The sequence below is a fragment of the Nannobrachium achirus genome (genome assembly GCF_963921795.1).
Source record: "Nannobrachium achirus genome assembly, chromosome: 5".
NCBI classification, from domain to species: Eukaryota; Metazoa; Chordata; class Actinopteri; order Myctophiformes; family Myctophidae; genus Nannobrachium; species Nannobrachium achirus.
The window spans coordinates 15670576-15688365 of NC_137814.1; the positions used below are offsets into that span (position 1 = coordinate 15670576).

Here is a 17790-nt window from a genome sequence, read left to right on the forward strand (position 1 = left end):
TATTGTATGTATATGGATACATATTATTATTAATAAAGGATAACATAAAATAAAAAGTCCATATATGGGCATTCCCAGAAACACAATTCCTTTTATGCCCATATATGGAGATGCATGATCATCAATCCCAGGCCCTAACTGGCCCAAGTGCCGGCTTTACTCTGATTTACACCCTATACCGTCCCCGAAAACGTTAACAATAAGTACATATATGTATATGGATATATATTAACTCATACAGTGCCACCGGCCACAAGGGGCGCTAGAGTGCCAGAAATGTCTCCATAGACCTTCGCTCTAGCTTCCGTCGACACTGTCCCAAGTGCCTTGGGATTTCACTCCAGCCAATGCTATGGGTGACGAGGGGAGGAAGCTAGCTGACACGTAGCCAAAATGCTAACCCATTTAGAAGCCCGATCTAAAGCTATTTCAGTCGCAAAAAACTTTTTCTTTGGGTCTGGGAACACAATCCGGAGAAAATCCTGTCTAAAGATGTGATTTATCATTGGAGTGGGCGGCGCGATACGGCCGTTAGCGCGACTACGGCCCGTGGATGGCAGAGTCTAAGTCCCGGCCATGGATGGAAATTTAGACCGGGGCTTCGTTGAGGCCTCCGATTAAATAATTCATTTTATTAAATATCCCGAACTAGTTCGGGATAGGCACCCTGGCATACGTCGCGCCGCCGACAGTATATATTGAGGTTTTTTGGGGGGGCTCTAAACTTTATTTTAAACCATTTTCAATGGAATAAATCGTCGGACCATCTAGCGTCTCTTGTTGGCTAGCGCTGGACGAGCAAGGACCACCCACGTTGCTCCAAGCAGCTCGGGGTAAGTAAAATAGCAAATAAAATATTGTATTGGATTGAAATAAAGCCGAACTTGTTCGGGATAGGCACTGTAAGAGTTAATAAAGAATAAAATAAACAAAATGTCCATAATTATACAGTATGGACATCCCAGATGATGCCCTTTTAGGGTACCCCCTTATGCCCATATATGGAGATCCCCAGGCATCAAACCCAGGCTCTAACTCACCAAGGCCCTGCTTGGTCTGACTAATTAATGCATGTCGCCCTGAGGCGTCTTACTAGTGTAGTTTAACTCTCAGAGTGGTCCATTAAGGGGTCCATTAGGGTCATGTTTTGCGCTCTCAGATTTAATGAAGTTAGTGTGCGGAGCACATGGTATTATAGTATTCCGTTTTACATAAGCCTCCCTTTCTTCATACAGAATACAGAGGGTGGTTAGAGCAAGATGAACACACTGGGAGCGAAAGAGAGAGAGAGAGAGAGAGAGAGAGAAAGAGAGAGAGAGAGAGAGAGAGAGAGAGGGAGGGAGGGAGAGGGAGGGAGGGAGGGAGGGAGAGGGAGGGAGAGAGAGAGAGAGAGAGAGAGAGAGAGAGAGAGATAGAGAGAGAGGGAGGGAGAGAGAGAGAGAGAGAGAGAGAGAGAGAGAGAGAGAGAGAGAGAGAGAGAGAGAGAGAGGGAGGGAGAGAGCCATGGAAGCCTTGTTAAACAACAAAAACAAAAAGAAGTCGTCTACCATTCTGTTTTATCAGCACACGGTTTCTCATCACTTGGATTTTGAATGTGGACTGTGCGTCTTGAATAAAACATAAAGCCTAGTAGTGGCACATACTGTACATGGACCTCATTTCAAAGAGAAGCAGGGTTGGGGTTTGGAGGCTGCAGTAATTAGGGAGTCCTTAGCAGCCCTGCAATATACAGTACAGCAGGCACGCGCACACATAAGTTGCGTTTCCATAAAGCCTGTTAATGCGCATTAAGCGTTTTGCGCAAAAATCTTTTTATGGAAACACTTAAAAATTCGAATAAACTTTCATTATCCGCAAAAACGTTTATCCGCTTGGAGGAGGTGGATTGTGAGGCTTTATCGAATAGACTAAATGCGCATTAGTGACTGGAAACGGGTCAGCCAATACATGCGAATAAATGATGACGTTCTGGTCCATTGTATTAGCATGAGCCCACAAAACAAACCGTCTGAACTCTGTGTGTAAATTCCACCCGTTTTCACAACGTGCCAGCTCAGCTGTAGCTCTTTACAGACTGTTGTGCAAAGACAACCTCCGACAGAACTTAAAACGAAGATTTTTTCAAGCTAAACTTATAACAAACTGTCTCAGTATCACGTTCAGTCTCTGTTTATGTGTTGTTTGTTTGTGTCGCTCTTCTGCGACCTGGCGTTTCCCAAGGACCCTAAGCACAACGGTGGGGGCAAGAAGGTAGGGAGCGCTACACTAATTCGAATGACCCGCTAATGGAAACAGGCAAAATTTGCTTTGTCTTAATGCGCATTTCTCATAATTCGCTTCCTATATTCGAATAAGTTTATGGAAACATGAGTGTGACATCAAAGGGGGCTTGAGCCCCTGCCATTTTATCCGCGCTATTTTCACTATTTTCACCAAAAGGCCCTTCTAGATATTTCAGCCCCTGCACGTCCCTGCAGTACAGTACAGAAGAGTAGATGTACTGTGAATCTTGGGGTCAACTGTCAATACTTTTTTTCAATAATATCTCTTCGTTCTTCCTTTTTAAAGAAATATTTAAATGTCATGTAGATGTTGCTATTGATGTTGCTACTGTACATGAGGTTTTCAATGTAATGGGTCCCAGGACCTGAGGTCCTTTAACACCTTGACGTCCGAAATAGAATGGTGGTTGGTAGATTAGCCGTGACATTTCTATTATTGTATTGTGATCTGAGACATAATATTATGTTTATAAACATGACCCCGCAGCCCCTCCATCTTGAACAGCGCCGCTGTTTTTTCTTTTTTTTTTCCCCCCAGGCCAGTAACTCACCATGATTTTCTCGATTTCCGTTGGGATAGAATGGGGGTTTTGGCCGATCGTCGATGTCCCCGTGCGTTTCGCGTGCGCGATCCTTTCACGTAAATGTCCCCGCAAATAGTCCATGTGTGACTGAAGAACAGAACTGAAAAGTTTCGCTAGCATAGCCCCAAGCATGGCTGCAGGAGGAGCTCGAGTGTGTAGACAGTAAACGGATGGGTGGAAGGTGCCTTGGAGAAGGAGAGGCGCTGACGTCACCTCTGCTTCATGCACGGTCTGCATGAGCTATCAGTGCACGAGTGGTGACTAGGGAAGGTTAGACGATCGCCGATTTTCGGATCAAAAGCTTTTATTCCGGTTTTAAAGACAAAGTCCGGGAATGTACGACGTGGCTGAGAGTCCCTGGGGGGATGTGCGATATAGTACGGTTTTAACATTAAGGGGCTCCCCTTGGCTTAGAAGGTGTTAAGATGGGTCCCGGGGAATATAAAATGAGTCCTAATAACATTTGTGACGTGCACGTTTAACATGTGTCTGATCTTACGGTATATGGTTATAATGTGGTTATGTGTGTAGAATATCTGGAAAAATGTGGCAACTTTAATATTTGCAAAAATAAAAGTAGGCTATGCAAACATAGAACAGTAGACCTAGAGAGAGAGAGAGAGAGAGAGAGAGAGAGAGAGAGAGAGAGAGAGAGAGACTAAACAAAGTAAAGTACATAAAGTGAAAATGAAAGAGTTACATTTGGTCACTATGTTTTCAATTTACAATAAATGTAGATTTCGGTGACACATTCCCTTTTCAGCCCCGGGTGTTATACTAAAAAGTGTGACCCATAAAATCTGGTCAGGTCACAGCATTGCGGCCCAGCACAACGTTAATACTCAAATGTGTGACCCTATACAATCTGGTCAAAATGGCGGTATAAAACCTTTTTTTTTTGTCATTTAGCTGAAATTCGTATCCAGAGCAGCTGGGTGAAAGCCCCGAAAGCTATCTGTCATTAATATGCCATTAATGGACAGTCAAATTAAGAGTGATCGGTCCAGTGTCAAATGCAATACCCATCCATTAGCACTGACACCGTTAGCTTCCACCAGCTAAATGCAATGGCATTCTGTGATCCAGCAGGCCACACATGAAGCAAATATAAAGGACATAAGCAATCTCCCACTTCCATAATAGCCTATACTTAACAGAACTGCCGTACAATGAATAAGTGATAATAGCCGGTCTACAAGCTCACAACGTAAGGAGTCCCGATATTTCCGTATTTTGACAACAAAGAGTGGGTAAGTTACACAGTGGCTAACCATTGGGTAGCATTCTAGGCTAATTCGGGAGGACCAACACAAAATGTTCGGTTTCTCTTCACATTAATTTAAAAAAAAAGTCTTATTTACATGCAGAGTTAAGCTCTGGCGTTTAAGTGAAATGTAGCCTGGATATTATGAGATGCTGTTGTGGCTTTATTACATTTTAGAGAGAAAAAAAAAACGTCATATTAGCTGTAGTGAAAAACCCTGGCTTGCGAAATGACTGCCCCTCAGCCACGCTGAGTCACATATTTGAAGAACTGAGCGGGGCCAGACCTAATCTGCCAAAGGCAATGTTTCAATGCAATGGCCACCCGACAGAGATGATACAGCAGGGGTCTTCAACAGGGGGTCCTCAGAGTTACTAGGGGGTCCTCCAAAACTTTGTATGATAGAAATTTATTTTTTCTCCTTTTTTATTAACTACTTGAACCCTAGCCTCCATATTCAGAGAACTTAAGACAAAAATAGCAGATCTACAAGCTCCCAAAATTCTGAGCTTGTAAATCAGCTATTCTCGGCAAAGAGCTTTGGTGTAGAGGGGAAACAGAGAGCAGAAAGGTCAAGTATTGGTTCAAGTGGTTAAATATCTGAAAACACAAATTGACACAAATCCAAAATAAACTGATGATTGTGCTGTCAAACGATGAAACTATAATGGAGTCTATTAACAGGTTGTGGGGGTCCCTGCTTCATCTCTCTCTCAACTAAGGGGTCCTTGGCCTGAAAACATTGAAGAACCCTGATATACAGTACACAGTAGTTGCTCAGAAAACTGTAAAGATTTAGAAGGCATTATATTATGATTCTATCCTCGTCTAAATGGGGTTAATTACTGTTGAATGGAATCTGAAAAAAGGAAGAAAAAAAGAAGAAGATGGTTTAGGCCTATACCTGTCTCGGGATCGCACTGGTGCTCACAGGGGTCCAACAGGCGTCGTCCACACAGCTCGTTGAGCCAGGGTCCGCTGGCGTTCTGCTGGTAGTACAGCAGCACCTGGGCCGGGTTCAGCCAGTCTGACGCATCCAGCTGGCTGCCCTGGAGCAGGATGAACCTGGAGCCTGTGGAGAGAGGAAACATACTCAAATGTTTTACTTAAGTAAAAGTATCAATACTGCATGTCAATTAGTGATACATGCCGCACTGATTCACTGCTGATAATAGGGACCAGAGCACACGAGCGGAGTGGAGCGATGACAAAAGCTGATCCGCGCTCCAGAGGGCTCTTGTCCCACTCGCTCGTCGCTCTGGTCGGCCACCGGCCTCCGCTCCCCGCCGCTCCGCCGCTCAACTTGATTTTCGCATCTCTCGCTCCGCGCTCGCTCCGTGCTCGCTCCGCTCAGGGCCGTCAATCAGAGTCAAAAAAATAGTTTGCTACCATGTCCGAAACACCTTCTCCTTTGCCAGTGTGTTCCCAACACAAATGGCTGCGCTAACGTGAGCCTTGGCTTTGATGGAGACTTGGAGCTGTCCACTCGCCACTGTTATGTTGGAAACATGCGGCGCGCGGCCCCAACAGGATCGGCTCGGAGCGGAGGAGTGTCGGCGCTCAGACACATTATAAAAGTCGCTCGCTCACACTCAACTAAAAAACGGCTCGCTCCGTTCCCCGCACCGCTCGCGCTCCACTCCGCTCGTATGCACTGATAGGGACTAGGACAAATATTAAGTCTAGTTAATATTATTGCATCTACAGATGTACTGTTTGAACTCTTTAGTATTTACTGCTCTTTTCCTGAAGATTTCCTGCAAATGCATTTTTTTCCACAAGTTTCTTTCCCTGTTTTTCCTTTCTAATCTTCATGGAGAATGAAGCGTATTTTGGCAGAAACTTGCAAATGTAAAGAAACCACTCCATTCCCATTGAAAAGCAGAATCCACCTTCATAGGCAAATTTAAACCTGTCAGAGAAGTTCATAAAATAGCAAAAAAAGCTGATCTACAAGCTTACTGTTCTACAAATCCCCTGAAAATCTACTGTCTTGCCAATGGCAGGATGTGTGAAGTTTTGAAATGGGACATCCGTATGACTTTCACTTAACAATCACTTAAAAACCTAGAGGTGAGCATAATTTTCGACACCATCTGTTTGGTGTGTTTGCAGACAGACTGACATACACTGGTACACTGACTAACAAACAGCTTCAACACAACAGACACTCGCTTCATGTGGCTCAACTAATAATGTCTATCATATAATGTAGAATATCATTGTTGTCGGGTGGAAACCTTGTATGTCCAAAACCGTTTGTTTTGTATTTATCATTTTTAAAATGTTTTGTATTTATCATTTTTAAAAATGATTTAAACTAGTGAAAACAGCTGATCTACAAGCACACAATGCCTCGCATCGCGAGGCGTTGTGTGCTTGTAGATCTGCTGTTTTCACTACTTTTTTGCGACGGCCTTGCATGATGAAGCAGGGCTTTACTTTGCGAAAGAACGCACAAATTTGAAACTTGGAGATACAAGGTTTCTGCCCGACAATGACGATATGTTCTTGTCTTAAATTGTTTTAATTTCTTGGTCTTTGTTCAAATTCAAGCCTGATATGAACCCCATTAAACATACTCCTACGCCGGCAGCTGCATTGGCACATTTCTGGTATTGATATCATATAGAATATAAATATTGTAAATGGACTGGCTTTTCTTGCACCATCTGTGGATGGAACTGCATTAAACCTCAAAGCTTCCTACTAGGAGCGATGCAAAACGACCTTCTGGAAATGGCCACAGATGAAAACTACCGTAGAGTTTCACAGTGGCAATATTAGTGCCGACCTCAACAAACACCCGGGACGAAACGCAACACTGAAACAGCAGGAGCGGTTAATTAAAACACAGTTTGTGGGAATGGGCAATGGGCACAGGTCAGCATATTCCACAAACAGACAAGCGTCTGAGGGCGGTAGTTTTTAATCAATGCTACAATACCAATTACAACACAGTCTGGATTGAACGCAAACCATGAATCATTCAGATTGCTACAGCATTGCTCTGCCAGTTGTGTGCTGTTCTACAGATATAAGTATGAGGCATATTAACTATTGTTATGGCGGTCTTAAGGTGAGATTAAAGTGATTTGGGTGTCCAGTGTTCTGCCCTGCATCAAAATGACACGGGCCGCTGAGCTGGAGTGTGCAAGAGAAGATATACTTTTAAATGAGGTTAAAAAAAAATAAAAAATAAGCCGTTATCACACAAGTATATTTTTTTTTTTTTGTTTGTTGTTTTCTTATTAGTGTTTCTCAACCTTTGAGACAAAAGCAAAGGTGGGCCATTCAGAGAGAGATACAGATTTTAGGAGACCAAAATCAGTTATGGTATAATGCAGTTCACATCTGGCCACATGTTCTGTGGCTTTTTCAGTGCGTAGTAGGCGGACAAAATACTTTCACCCAGAGGATTAAAAACAATTGAAACGAAGCAAATGCTACTGTTGAAAATTAATGAGTGCCGAGGACCTGCTGCTAGATGAAGAAAATACTAATTTGTTTTGTGTTTTTTATTGGAGCATGTCTGCACAGCCAAGTGTGGAGTCTGACAGTTACAAATATATTCAAAGCGCCAGATATATTTTAACAATGTTTATGAATGATAAACAGCTAGGGCGTAAGGCTGACTGCCCTGCAGCGAGACGCTAACTGCACTGTGGGGAAGACAGTTTCTCCTTTTCTTCCAGTTGGATATTCTGTGGCGAGCTTGTTAGGATGATGAGGTTCAATCAACTGTTAAATATCAACAGCAGGAGTGGAGTGTTTATTATTTAGGGACTTTCATCATTTTATATTCTCTAATTGGGTATACGGATAAGAAGAGCACAGATTTGCCAAATACAAATGCCACGAAATGTATCGATCACATAACATGGCTGCTATGGAGACTGCTCGTGCTTTGCACAACTTTTTTAATGATCGTACGGAGGCCTGGACTTTCGTCATTTTAGGGGCGAGGTAACTTGGCCTTTGGTGTTGTCCATTTTTTGAGGGCACAAAGGCCAAATGCCAGGGCAGGAAGACCATCAAATAAAACACGATTTTGGTCCATTGAAAGAATTTGTTGAATTTAAGGGTTAGGGATGATAACCTAATCTGCAGTGAAATAGATAAATGATGGTATTTACAATCTGATCCATGCTCAGCCCTGCACCAATCAAAGTCACTCGATTGGTTTAAAGATGGGGACTCGGGGGATTTTAGAAGGATTTCAGAATTTTAACAAAAAACACTGGTGTCTACATGACAAGAAAGAGACACTAGTGTCTACTGTCTACATATTGACAAGACAGAGGAGAAAGTGGTACAGTCAGCTGGGGCATTAAGGCCAGTGTGGCCTCAGGTCATGCTATTGGTTGGAGGGGCACAAGGCCAAACTGAGGGGCAACGATCGTACGGAATGCTCTGACACATTTGCAAATAATGATTACGATTGCCTCTTTGTCTAAATGCTAAATCCGTGGTGAAGCAAGCTGCATCGACCGACTCTGGGCGTGCTTTGTTCATCGTGCATAGTGATTCGCTCAACCACAGAGCATGCTCTGATTGGTTGTTATAAGAGATACCAGAGACACATGGTGCATACAGTAGATCTTCATTCGTTGCATCCAAAATGGCAATATTCCAGCAGCCTAGGACCTAGCTCTGGTCCAGAGCGTTAGTGGAGTTCTCCCTAACGCTATGCTCGTCTACATCCCAAATCTATCGCCTGGTCCTAAAATAACAAAAACTGTTTCGCCCTAGTGGAAAAAGTAGAAGAAATGGAGTCTGCATCCGGTGGATTATTTCAGACCACGTCCACTAAGTAGAGTAAGCTTTCGACTGTCCACTGATACCTTTGGTTTGGTGAGGGGCGACCAACAGTTTTTGTTATTTTCGGACCAGACGACGGATCTTTTCGGATTTGCCAAGGATTTGGGATGTAGACGAGCATAGCGTTAGGGAGAAATCCACTGACGCCTAGCTCTGGTCCAGAGCGTCAGTGAGGTCTCACCAACGCTCTGACAGGCGGTTGACTCACAGGCAGGATCAGGATTTCTCTACTCTCTCTTGAGGGCTCAACTTCAGTCAAAATAAACGAAACTATTTCGCCACTCACTCAAATAATGTATTTTACAGAGTGGGTGGGGTGCAGAGAGGTTTCCCACCACGGAGAATAGACTTTCAACAACGCAAAACTACTTTTGTTTAGGTAAGTAGCGAAGTAGTTTAGTTTATTTTGACTGCAGTTGAGCCCTCGTAGGGGTAGAGAAATCCTGGTCTTGTCTGAGTCAACCGCCTGTCAGAGCGTTAGTGAGACCTCGCTGGCGCTCTGGAGCAGAGCTACGTAGGACCCTGCCTTAAAACACACATTTACAACCTAAACCCAATTGTTCTGTAGCGATGAGATCAACCATGCATTCTGTACCCCTGACGAACATTTGACGTCTTCCTTTGGCAACATCAACATTTCATAGCAGAACTACATAAGACATACAGTAGAGTAGGTTGTTCCCACACTACAGCACATTATCGATCTCCTCACAACAGAACAGCGGGATTTAAGGTTGAACACCGGTGACGGTTCCCTTTAAGGTCTGAGGGCACGTGAACCCCTTCGTTATTAGCATAGTATTATCCCGACAAGATGAGACCCGTGTTAGCCAGACGAGAAAAGAAGTGCTTTCAGCAGCCTATCTACTCTTCAAATGAAGCCCCGGGCTGGCCAAACTATAATTACTTTAACAGGGTCAGTACAGGTGAAGTACAGTCTGCCCAAGGAGGTGTCTTCAAACTCCGGAATGGAGGACAAAAAGTTATTTGCATTACTGAGGCCTCAAGACAATTTAGTCTTCTCCTTTGCTGTCTGTCTCGGCCTCCCACATAGAGTAATTCTTTCCCTGAAGTGAAAATACAAGTAGAAAGGTGTGACTGCACTTCCCCCACCCCCCACCCCCCCAGCATGTTTGAAAGTAGACACGTGCACAGCTGTTTTGGTATAAATAACTCCTTCTCCCGGCGGGAAGAATCCAGATTTTCATCAGATTCGCAGAGACATCAAAATCACGCGCGACGGGGGTTGCAGGGAGACATTTACGGAGAGGTTCCAAATCGATCCCCGGTTTATAATTCAGCGGGCGAATTCGCCATCTTTCATCTCCCTCCTTCTGAAACGTCTCCCAGGAATGTTAATATCTCCCCGGCAGGCCGACCGGCTGGCCGGCCGACCGACGCCTGCCTGCACACCACCAGAACACCGCGGCGCTCCCAATCAAATCAGACCTCCACATGATAGATGAGTGAGGCTGGTCACAGTCTATAATATATCTGGACTGCCGGCACACTCCGGTGACGGCTGACAAATGCCAATGAGCCACCGGGAGCCAGCGCTTGGGCCCCCGGCAGCGAGCGGGCGGGTTTTTCTTTTTTTTTTCTCCTCCCTTCTCTTTCCCCCGCTCCCCCGCAGGCGCAACATTGAAATTCATTAGCGAGGCGGTTCGACACTTCAGAAAGCGTGGAGAGAGTGATGGAGGGAGGGGGTCTTGCTGTGGGTGGTCACTGTGACCTGCCCTCAATGTGCTCTGATGCTTTGAGGGCACATCTGGTGTTGGTCTCACATGGGAGAAGGGGTGTGTGTGTGTGTGTGTGTGTGTGTGTGTGTGTGTGTGTGTGTGTGTGTGTGTGTGTGTGTGTGTGTGTGTGTGTGTGTGTGTGTGTGTGTTTGTGTGGGGACCTGGCATTTACCTTTGTCTATCCTATTTAGACCTGCATCCGTTGTCACTCTAGATTTTCACCACTTTAACCATTTTTAGCTATAAATAATAGCAAATAAACAAGCTCACAGTGCGGCACTTGCGAGTTTGTAGATAATTCTTTTTGTAAAATCATGACTTTTTTTGCAAAGAAAATTGTAACTCAAATATTTGCTTCTAGGGGGTCCCCGATACATGATATTTTGAGAAGGGGTCGACATGAAAAAGTTTGAGAACCACCGACATAGAAACATGAGTTTTTCAGAAAATATTCAAAGACTTGCACACATTTTTACGATTAAAAAAATAATAAAAACAAATGCAGATTTACAAGCTCACAGCGCGGCACTTGGTGCCACACTGTGAGCTTGTATATCTCCTATTTTTTCAATAGTTAAAGCATAAAATAACTGTTAAAGTAACAATGCGTTACCGGTCTAAAGGGGCTAGGGGAGAAGATGTTGTGGCCGGGGCAGGCAAAGATAAAACGGTAACTTCAAGCACCGAATGCGGGCACTCTCTCAGAGAGATGGGGTGAAAGAAATGCCAACACAGCCCCCCCCCCCCCCCCCCCCCGGGGCTGTCACAGAGGACCCATAGTTTCCCCCAGCATCATAATAGTCCAATGGCTTGTGTAATGTTGTTAAAATTTGCGGGGGATTATGAAAACTATATATGTTTGGAAACTTCAGAGTATAACAAATCAGAAAATTCATCATTCCATTGCAAAATCCCTAGGGTAATCTTTGGCTGCTGCTGAAAGTTTGGTCCTCATTCACTTACTATACACTATACTATACAGAAAAAAATACCCCCAAAAAGTCTGCTTTAAGTAGCATGCGAGTGGTTAAACTAGGGTTTTTTTTTATGATTCTGAATCCATTGCAAGCATTTGTTTTGCATGAAAAACATTCCTTGGGCTAAAAAACGCCCCCACAAAACTGTGAAAAGTGATGACTCATCACTAAACTGTAGTTTTGTGGGGCGGTTTCTAGCCAGAGGATTATTATTATTTTTTTTTTACAAAACAAATTCAGAATCACGAAAAACCCCTATTTAGACCCCTCACGTGCTACTTAAAGCAGGTTTTTTGGGGGTATTTTTTCCTTTAAAGTACAGTGTATAGTATGTGAATGAGACCCAAACTTTCACCAGCTGTCAAAGATTCCCCTAGGGATTTTGCAAATGGAATCATATGGATTTTCTGATTTGTTTTACTCTGAAGTTTCCAAAAACATGTATAGTTTTCCTAATCCCACGAAGATTTTAACGAACCTTCATGTTTGAACATATTGAACTGGACTATAAGGGCGAAACATGGACTTATGATTGGAGGCTCGTACCGTCGGCGATGAGGTGCTCGGGGACGTGGAGGATGACCCGGACGGAGAGGTTGCAAGACATGTGGGAGGAGTAGACCAGGCCGATCACACAGCTCACCACACTGATCAGGGTCAGCGTGGTCTTGTTGATGGGGCTCCGCGGGGAGCCGGCTGCACAGAGACAGAGAGACAGAGAGAGAGAGAGAGAGAGAGAAAGAGAGATATTGAGAGAGTGGGAGAGGGAGAGAGAGAGAGAGAGTGGGAGGGGGAGAGAGAGAGAACAAACAAGCGTGAAGCAGTGACTGCACTCCATTTCCCCTCCGAACTTCCCACACCACACATACGGCGCTGACGCATAGGAACACACATGCAAGCCGGGTGAACCGCGCACACGCACGCACGCACGCGCACACACACACACACACACACACACACACACACACACACACACACACACACACACACACACACACACACACACACACACACACACACACACACACACACACACACACACACACACACACACACACACACACACACTTTACAAACAACAAGTCCTGGCTGGATTTAGCGATCATGAAAACGCACCCGCTACATAAAAAAAATAATGCAACAGTGGCCTTTAGGGGCTTTAGCGTGCCAGGGCTTGGTGGCACAGTGATAAGGTTTTTACCTTTGAAGGATGTCGCCGCGCATGCTGAGATGGGTAGGAATCAGGAGGAGGTAAAAAGAGAAATTGGCCCTGGTGAAAACAGTTCACACAGGGAGTTCTCCTCTCCTCTCCTCTCCTCTCCCCTCCTCTCCTCTCCTCTCCTCTCCTCTCCTCTCCTCTCCCCGCCCCTCCCCTCCCCTCCCCTCCTCTCTCCTCTCATCTCTCCTCGGTAACCGAGGTCGCCGGAAAGAAACTCGCTGAGATTTTTATTCTTGTATTTGTTTTGGTTAGAAATAACTTTAAGATTACACATATCTTTCTGAGGTTAAGATTAGGAATAGGGCTAGATTTTGGCACCGTTTTACTGAGGTTAAGGTTAGGAATAAGGTTAGGTTTAACCATTTAGGCATAGTTTACAGAAGTATATAAGGATATTAAGGATCTAAAAGGAAAATAACAAATTACCCTTGCCTTACCCGAGTTTCCTTTTAGTTGACATTGTATCAGTGAACTGTACTGTCATGAAACTGTACCTTTTCCTATCCAAAACCTCTAATAAATACCTCAATCAATCAATCAATCAATCAATCAAAAGCCATAAAACATCAGCCCAGGCGAGTTTCTTTCCGGCGACTCTTCTGGTATTCCTCCTCCGTGCTACTCCTTCTCCTCTACAGTGGTGTAAAGTAACTAAGTACATTTACAGTACTTAAGTACTGTGCTTAAGTATAGTTTTGAGATATTTGTACTTTACCTGAGTATTTCCAGTTTTCAGTACATTTACTTCTACTCCACTACATCTCGGATCCAAATATTGTCCTTTTACTCCGCTACATTTATTTGAAAACTTAAGTTACAAGTCACTTTGAAGTACATTTTGAAGCCAATACTTTCTTACTTTTACTCAAGTACATTTTCAATTCTGAACTTTTACTTGTAAGGGTGCCCTCAGACCAAAATACCTATGAGAGTGGAATCCACGTTCCGCCAATGCATTTCAATGAGAAGGGAGCGTTTTTTGCAGAAGTCCTCTGCTGGCATGAAACCGCTTCACTCTCATTGAAATACATTGGCGGAACGCGGATTCCACTCTCGTAGGCATTTTGGTCTGAGGGCACCCTTACAGAGTATTTCTACATTGCAGTATTGGTACTTTTACTAGTAAAAAATTTGAGTACTTTTTCCACCTCCGCTCCTCTCTCCCTTTTAATGAAGATTGCAAGAACTGAGACGGTGTTTCCCCACTGTAGGGCAGTGCTGTGCTGTGCTGTGCTGTGCTGTGCTGTGCTGTGCTGTGAAAGTCACAGGCACAAATCCCTTTCCATAATATCAGACTTCAGACCGTGACACCGTTCGGGGCGCATCTCAGCCCCGCTTGTCACCTGAAATTTTGCTGGCCCGTTTAGAATGGGGGTTTAAATCCAACTTGCCAATCACTGGACCGTCAGCCGTCACTCAAATGAATAGGAGTCACATTTTGTTATTCGACGAAAGTATAAGTTAGCCTTTAGTCTAGCCTAGCGTGACATAACAGCTGATGTTGAGACATTACAGCAACGCCACATCAACAATTAAGCACAGGCTTGTCTGTCCTGATTGAACTTGAAAGACAACATCAGACCATCAAAGGCTCAGCCGTGCACGGCCCCTCACAGACGTGTCGTGCACGGTCTGGCATGGCCTAAGCCAGGGGTCTTCAATGTTTTCAGGCCAAGGACCCCTTGGTTGAGAGAGAGATGAAGCAGGGACCCCCACAACCTTTTCAGAGATTTCATAGTTTCATTGTTTGACAGCAAACAACAGTGTATTTTGGATTCATGTCAATTTGTGTTATCAGATATTTAAGCACTTGAGCCGCCAAAACTTGACTTATGTACTTAGTGTGCTCTTTTTTTCCCCCTCTACTACACCAAACCTCTTTGCCGAAACTAGACGATCTACAAGCTCAACGCGAGGCGTTGTGAGCTTGTAGATCGTCTATTTTTCAATATGGACACTAGGGTTCAAGTGGTTAAAAATAAGAAAAAAAAATTAAAAAATTTAAATATTACTCAAAGATTTGGAGGACCACCTGTAGTAACTCTGAGGACCCCCTGTTGAAGACCCCTGGCCTACGTAACCGCGCACACACACACACACACACACACACACACACACACACACACACACACACACACACACACACACACACACACACACACACACACACACACACACACACACACACACACACACACACACACACACACACACACACACACACACACACACACACACAGTTCAATTCATAAAAAGTACATGCGTGCACACAAACGCATATACTGTATACTGTGTATACATACACATAAAATGCATGCATACACACATGCCCACACTGTACAAACAGTATGCACAAATACACACAATGAAAATAGTCTAAGTAACTGTTTTTCTGCTTTGTCCTACTGGTTCCCTCTGGATTCGTCTGTCTCTTTTAAATGAGTGTGGCAGAACTTTGTGATTCAAGCTGACAAGTTATGTCAGCTTGAAAACACAAGCTGACATAACTCGTTGATCACATTATGCAGATGACAAAGGTTATTTAAGGTCATGTATTTGACACTGCATTTATGGGGGTAACGCTAACCACAACAGTTAAACAGCTTAGCTTTTCTACGCATGGAAACAACGTCCAACCCACTGAGCTAAATCTACATGACACAACCATACTACTACTATGTCAGCGTCTTGTCGGTCGGGCCTGATTTATGCTCCGTTGTGCCGTCTAAAAAAACAGCCGATCTACAAGCTCCACGACGCATCACATACTCCACGCCTTTCTTTTTTCATTTTTTTTAATATAATTTTTATCCCACGATTTTGTAACCCATTTTCACCCAGTGCCAATTGCCCATGTTATCCTGGGCTCTGCTCTCCCTCTGCCGCGCCTGGGGACAAACCTCATGCTTCCTTCAGTGCATGAGGAGTACAAGTTGTTTCTTTTCACCTGACAGGGGGGTTTTGGGATGGACGTAGCACGTGGAAGGAACACGTTATTCCAACCAGTTCCTTTCCCCTCCATCAGGCGCCCCGGCTGGCCAGGGGGAGGCATTATTCCTCCATGCCTTTCTAGGTTGGCTTGTATCGCTGCGCGAAGCCGTCGCTATGACAACGTATAAACCAGGCTTAGCGCTGACATAAGAATCCCTCCGGGTACGAGACTGTCGAGGACAGCCTGTCGACATTTTCGCTCTCTTTTTTTTTTTATTCTTTTTTTATCTTTCTGTCTCCTGGAATCATCGTTTCCCTTTGATCACGTTAATGCAGCTGGGGCTTCAAGTAAAGGCAGATGTGCAACCTTCTTTTTTTAATTATTATTCTATCCTCATGACCCTCCCCTCTAATTAAAGGTGTTGCTTACACTTCTCGGGGGGGGGGGGAGAGGGGGGGGGGGGGGGGGGTTTCACTGTGTTTGTGACACCTGCATCGGATGACGGCAGGATAATTGGACCGGAGGAGGTGTTGTCTAAAAACATATAAAAAATAAAAAAGGCCCCTCTGACAGCAGCTATTATCACATTCAAACCGGGAAAGCATCCGTGTCAAGTTCGCAGTGTACATCTTTTATTTATTTTTTTTGCTTCTTAGAAAAGTCTTTGAAAAAGTGTAAGATCTAAACCAGTGGTTCTCAAACTTTGGGGTCGGGACTTCAAGTGGGGTCCCCAAAGTATTTTGTGGGGTCCCCAGATGATTAACTTAATGTAATTTATTTTTTCTCACTCAATGGTAAACAAACCAACACACAGTATAAGCGCATACAGGGTATCTGCACATTTATAAAGTGACAATTTAAGGACTTTCAAGACCGTTTTAATAACAAACTGGCCAAACTGTCAAATATTAAGTAAGCAAGAGGCGAACATCGTGAAAATAGCCGATCTACATGATCACAACGCCTCGCGTTTCACAATATGAGGCGTTGTGAGTATGTAAATCTGCTATTTTCACAATATTTATCTGTGGAACCGAGTCACATTAAATGTAATACCTACAATTCCAAGTGCTTGTCAGGGTGGGGGTCCCCAGTTCATATATGTTTATTTTGGGGGTCACGGCCTAAAAAGGTTTGAGAAGCCCTGATCTGAACTGATTTAGAAGGCATTGTGCAGCATCGCCCTCAAGGTCTCAACGGGTTATTTCGGGGGCCGCTGTCTCTCAATATCCTCCCTCTGGCGTGCCTCTGCACCCCATTACTGTACATCACAGCTCCAAGGACGGGGCGTGCCGGCAGGTGAAGTCATGCTGGAATGGGTTCACTTTGAGAGGAGCTTGTAAAGGGGGTTGCAAACGGCTCCCCTTTAGAAATAATATGACTGCATATTATTTCGGGAATGGTATATAGTATAAATATGTATATTTTGGTGTGCCGGTGACTCATACGTTTCAATGTGTGATTCGTTGTGTTAATTGATCTCATAAGGACTTGTTTCTTAGTTGTTGTTTTTTTTGTTTTTTTTTTACTTTTTTGCAGTAGACACGTTCACTATAGGGTGCATCAAAATGCAATGCAAGAATGTAATGTCAAAATTGAGAACTGTTTTCCATGTTGCATTTTGTTCCGGTGTCTATGACACATGATTTTAGCAAAGTGTGGGGGAAATTCATTCATATTTAGAGGTGGAACGCAGCATGTCAAATGTAAGAAAAAGTGTAATTTCGGGTGCTTTTTTAAATTACATTATGAGCTGATTATTACATTATGAGTTTTTATTACATTTATTTTATTACATTATGAGCCCTTATGGACCCTATTCACACCCCGCCCACTCAGCAAATTTCTCAACAAATTCCTGGTGCCGACATCAGCTTTGAAGGGGAAACTAGCACAGAAATCACTGGACTTAAAGCCAACAAATCATTATTTTGAACGGTAGAGTAAATTATAATGCTTTGTGCCTTTTACT

At 43.9% G+C, this 17790-nt stretch overlaps 1 protein-coding gene across 1 annotated transcript in view; it reads right to left on the reverse strand.

The window, feature by feature from the left end:
• The window catches only part of astn1 (astrotactin 1), a gene marked incomplete at both ends in the record, with an annotated part of 673839 nt that overhangs the window by 463370 nt on the left and 192679 nt on the right, over nt 1–17790 (reverse strand). Inside the window, 2 exons of the mRNA XM_080725574.1 lie at nt 5035–5202; nt 12214–12363. Coding sequence (XP_080581700.1) covers nt 5035–5202; nt 12214–12363 — 318 coding nt within the window. The remainder of the gene's footprint in view (nt 1–5034; nt 5203–12213; nt 12364–17790) is intronic.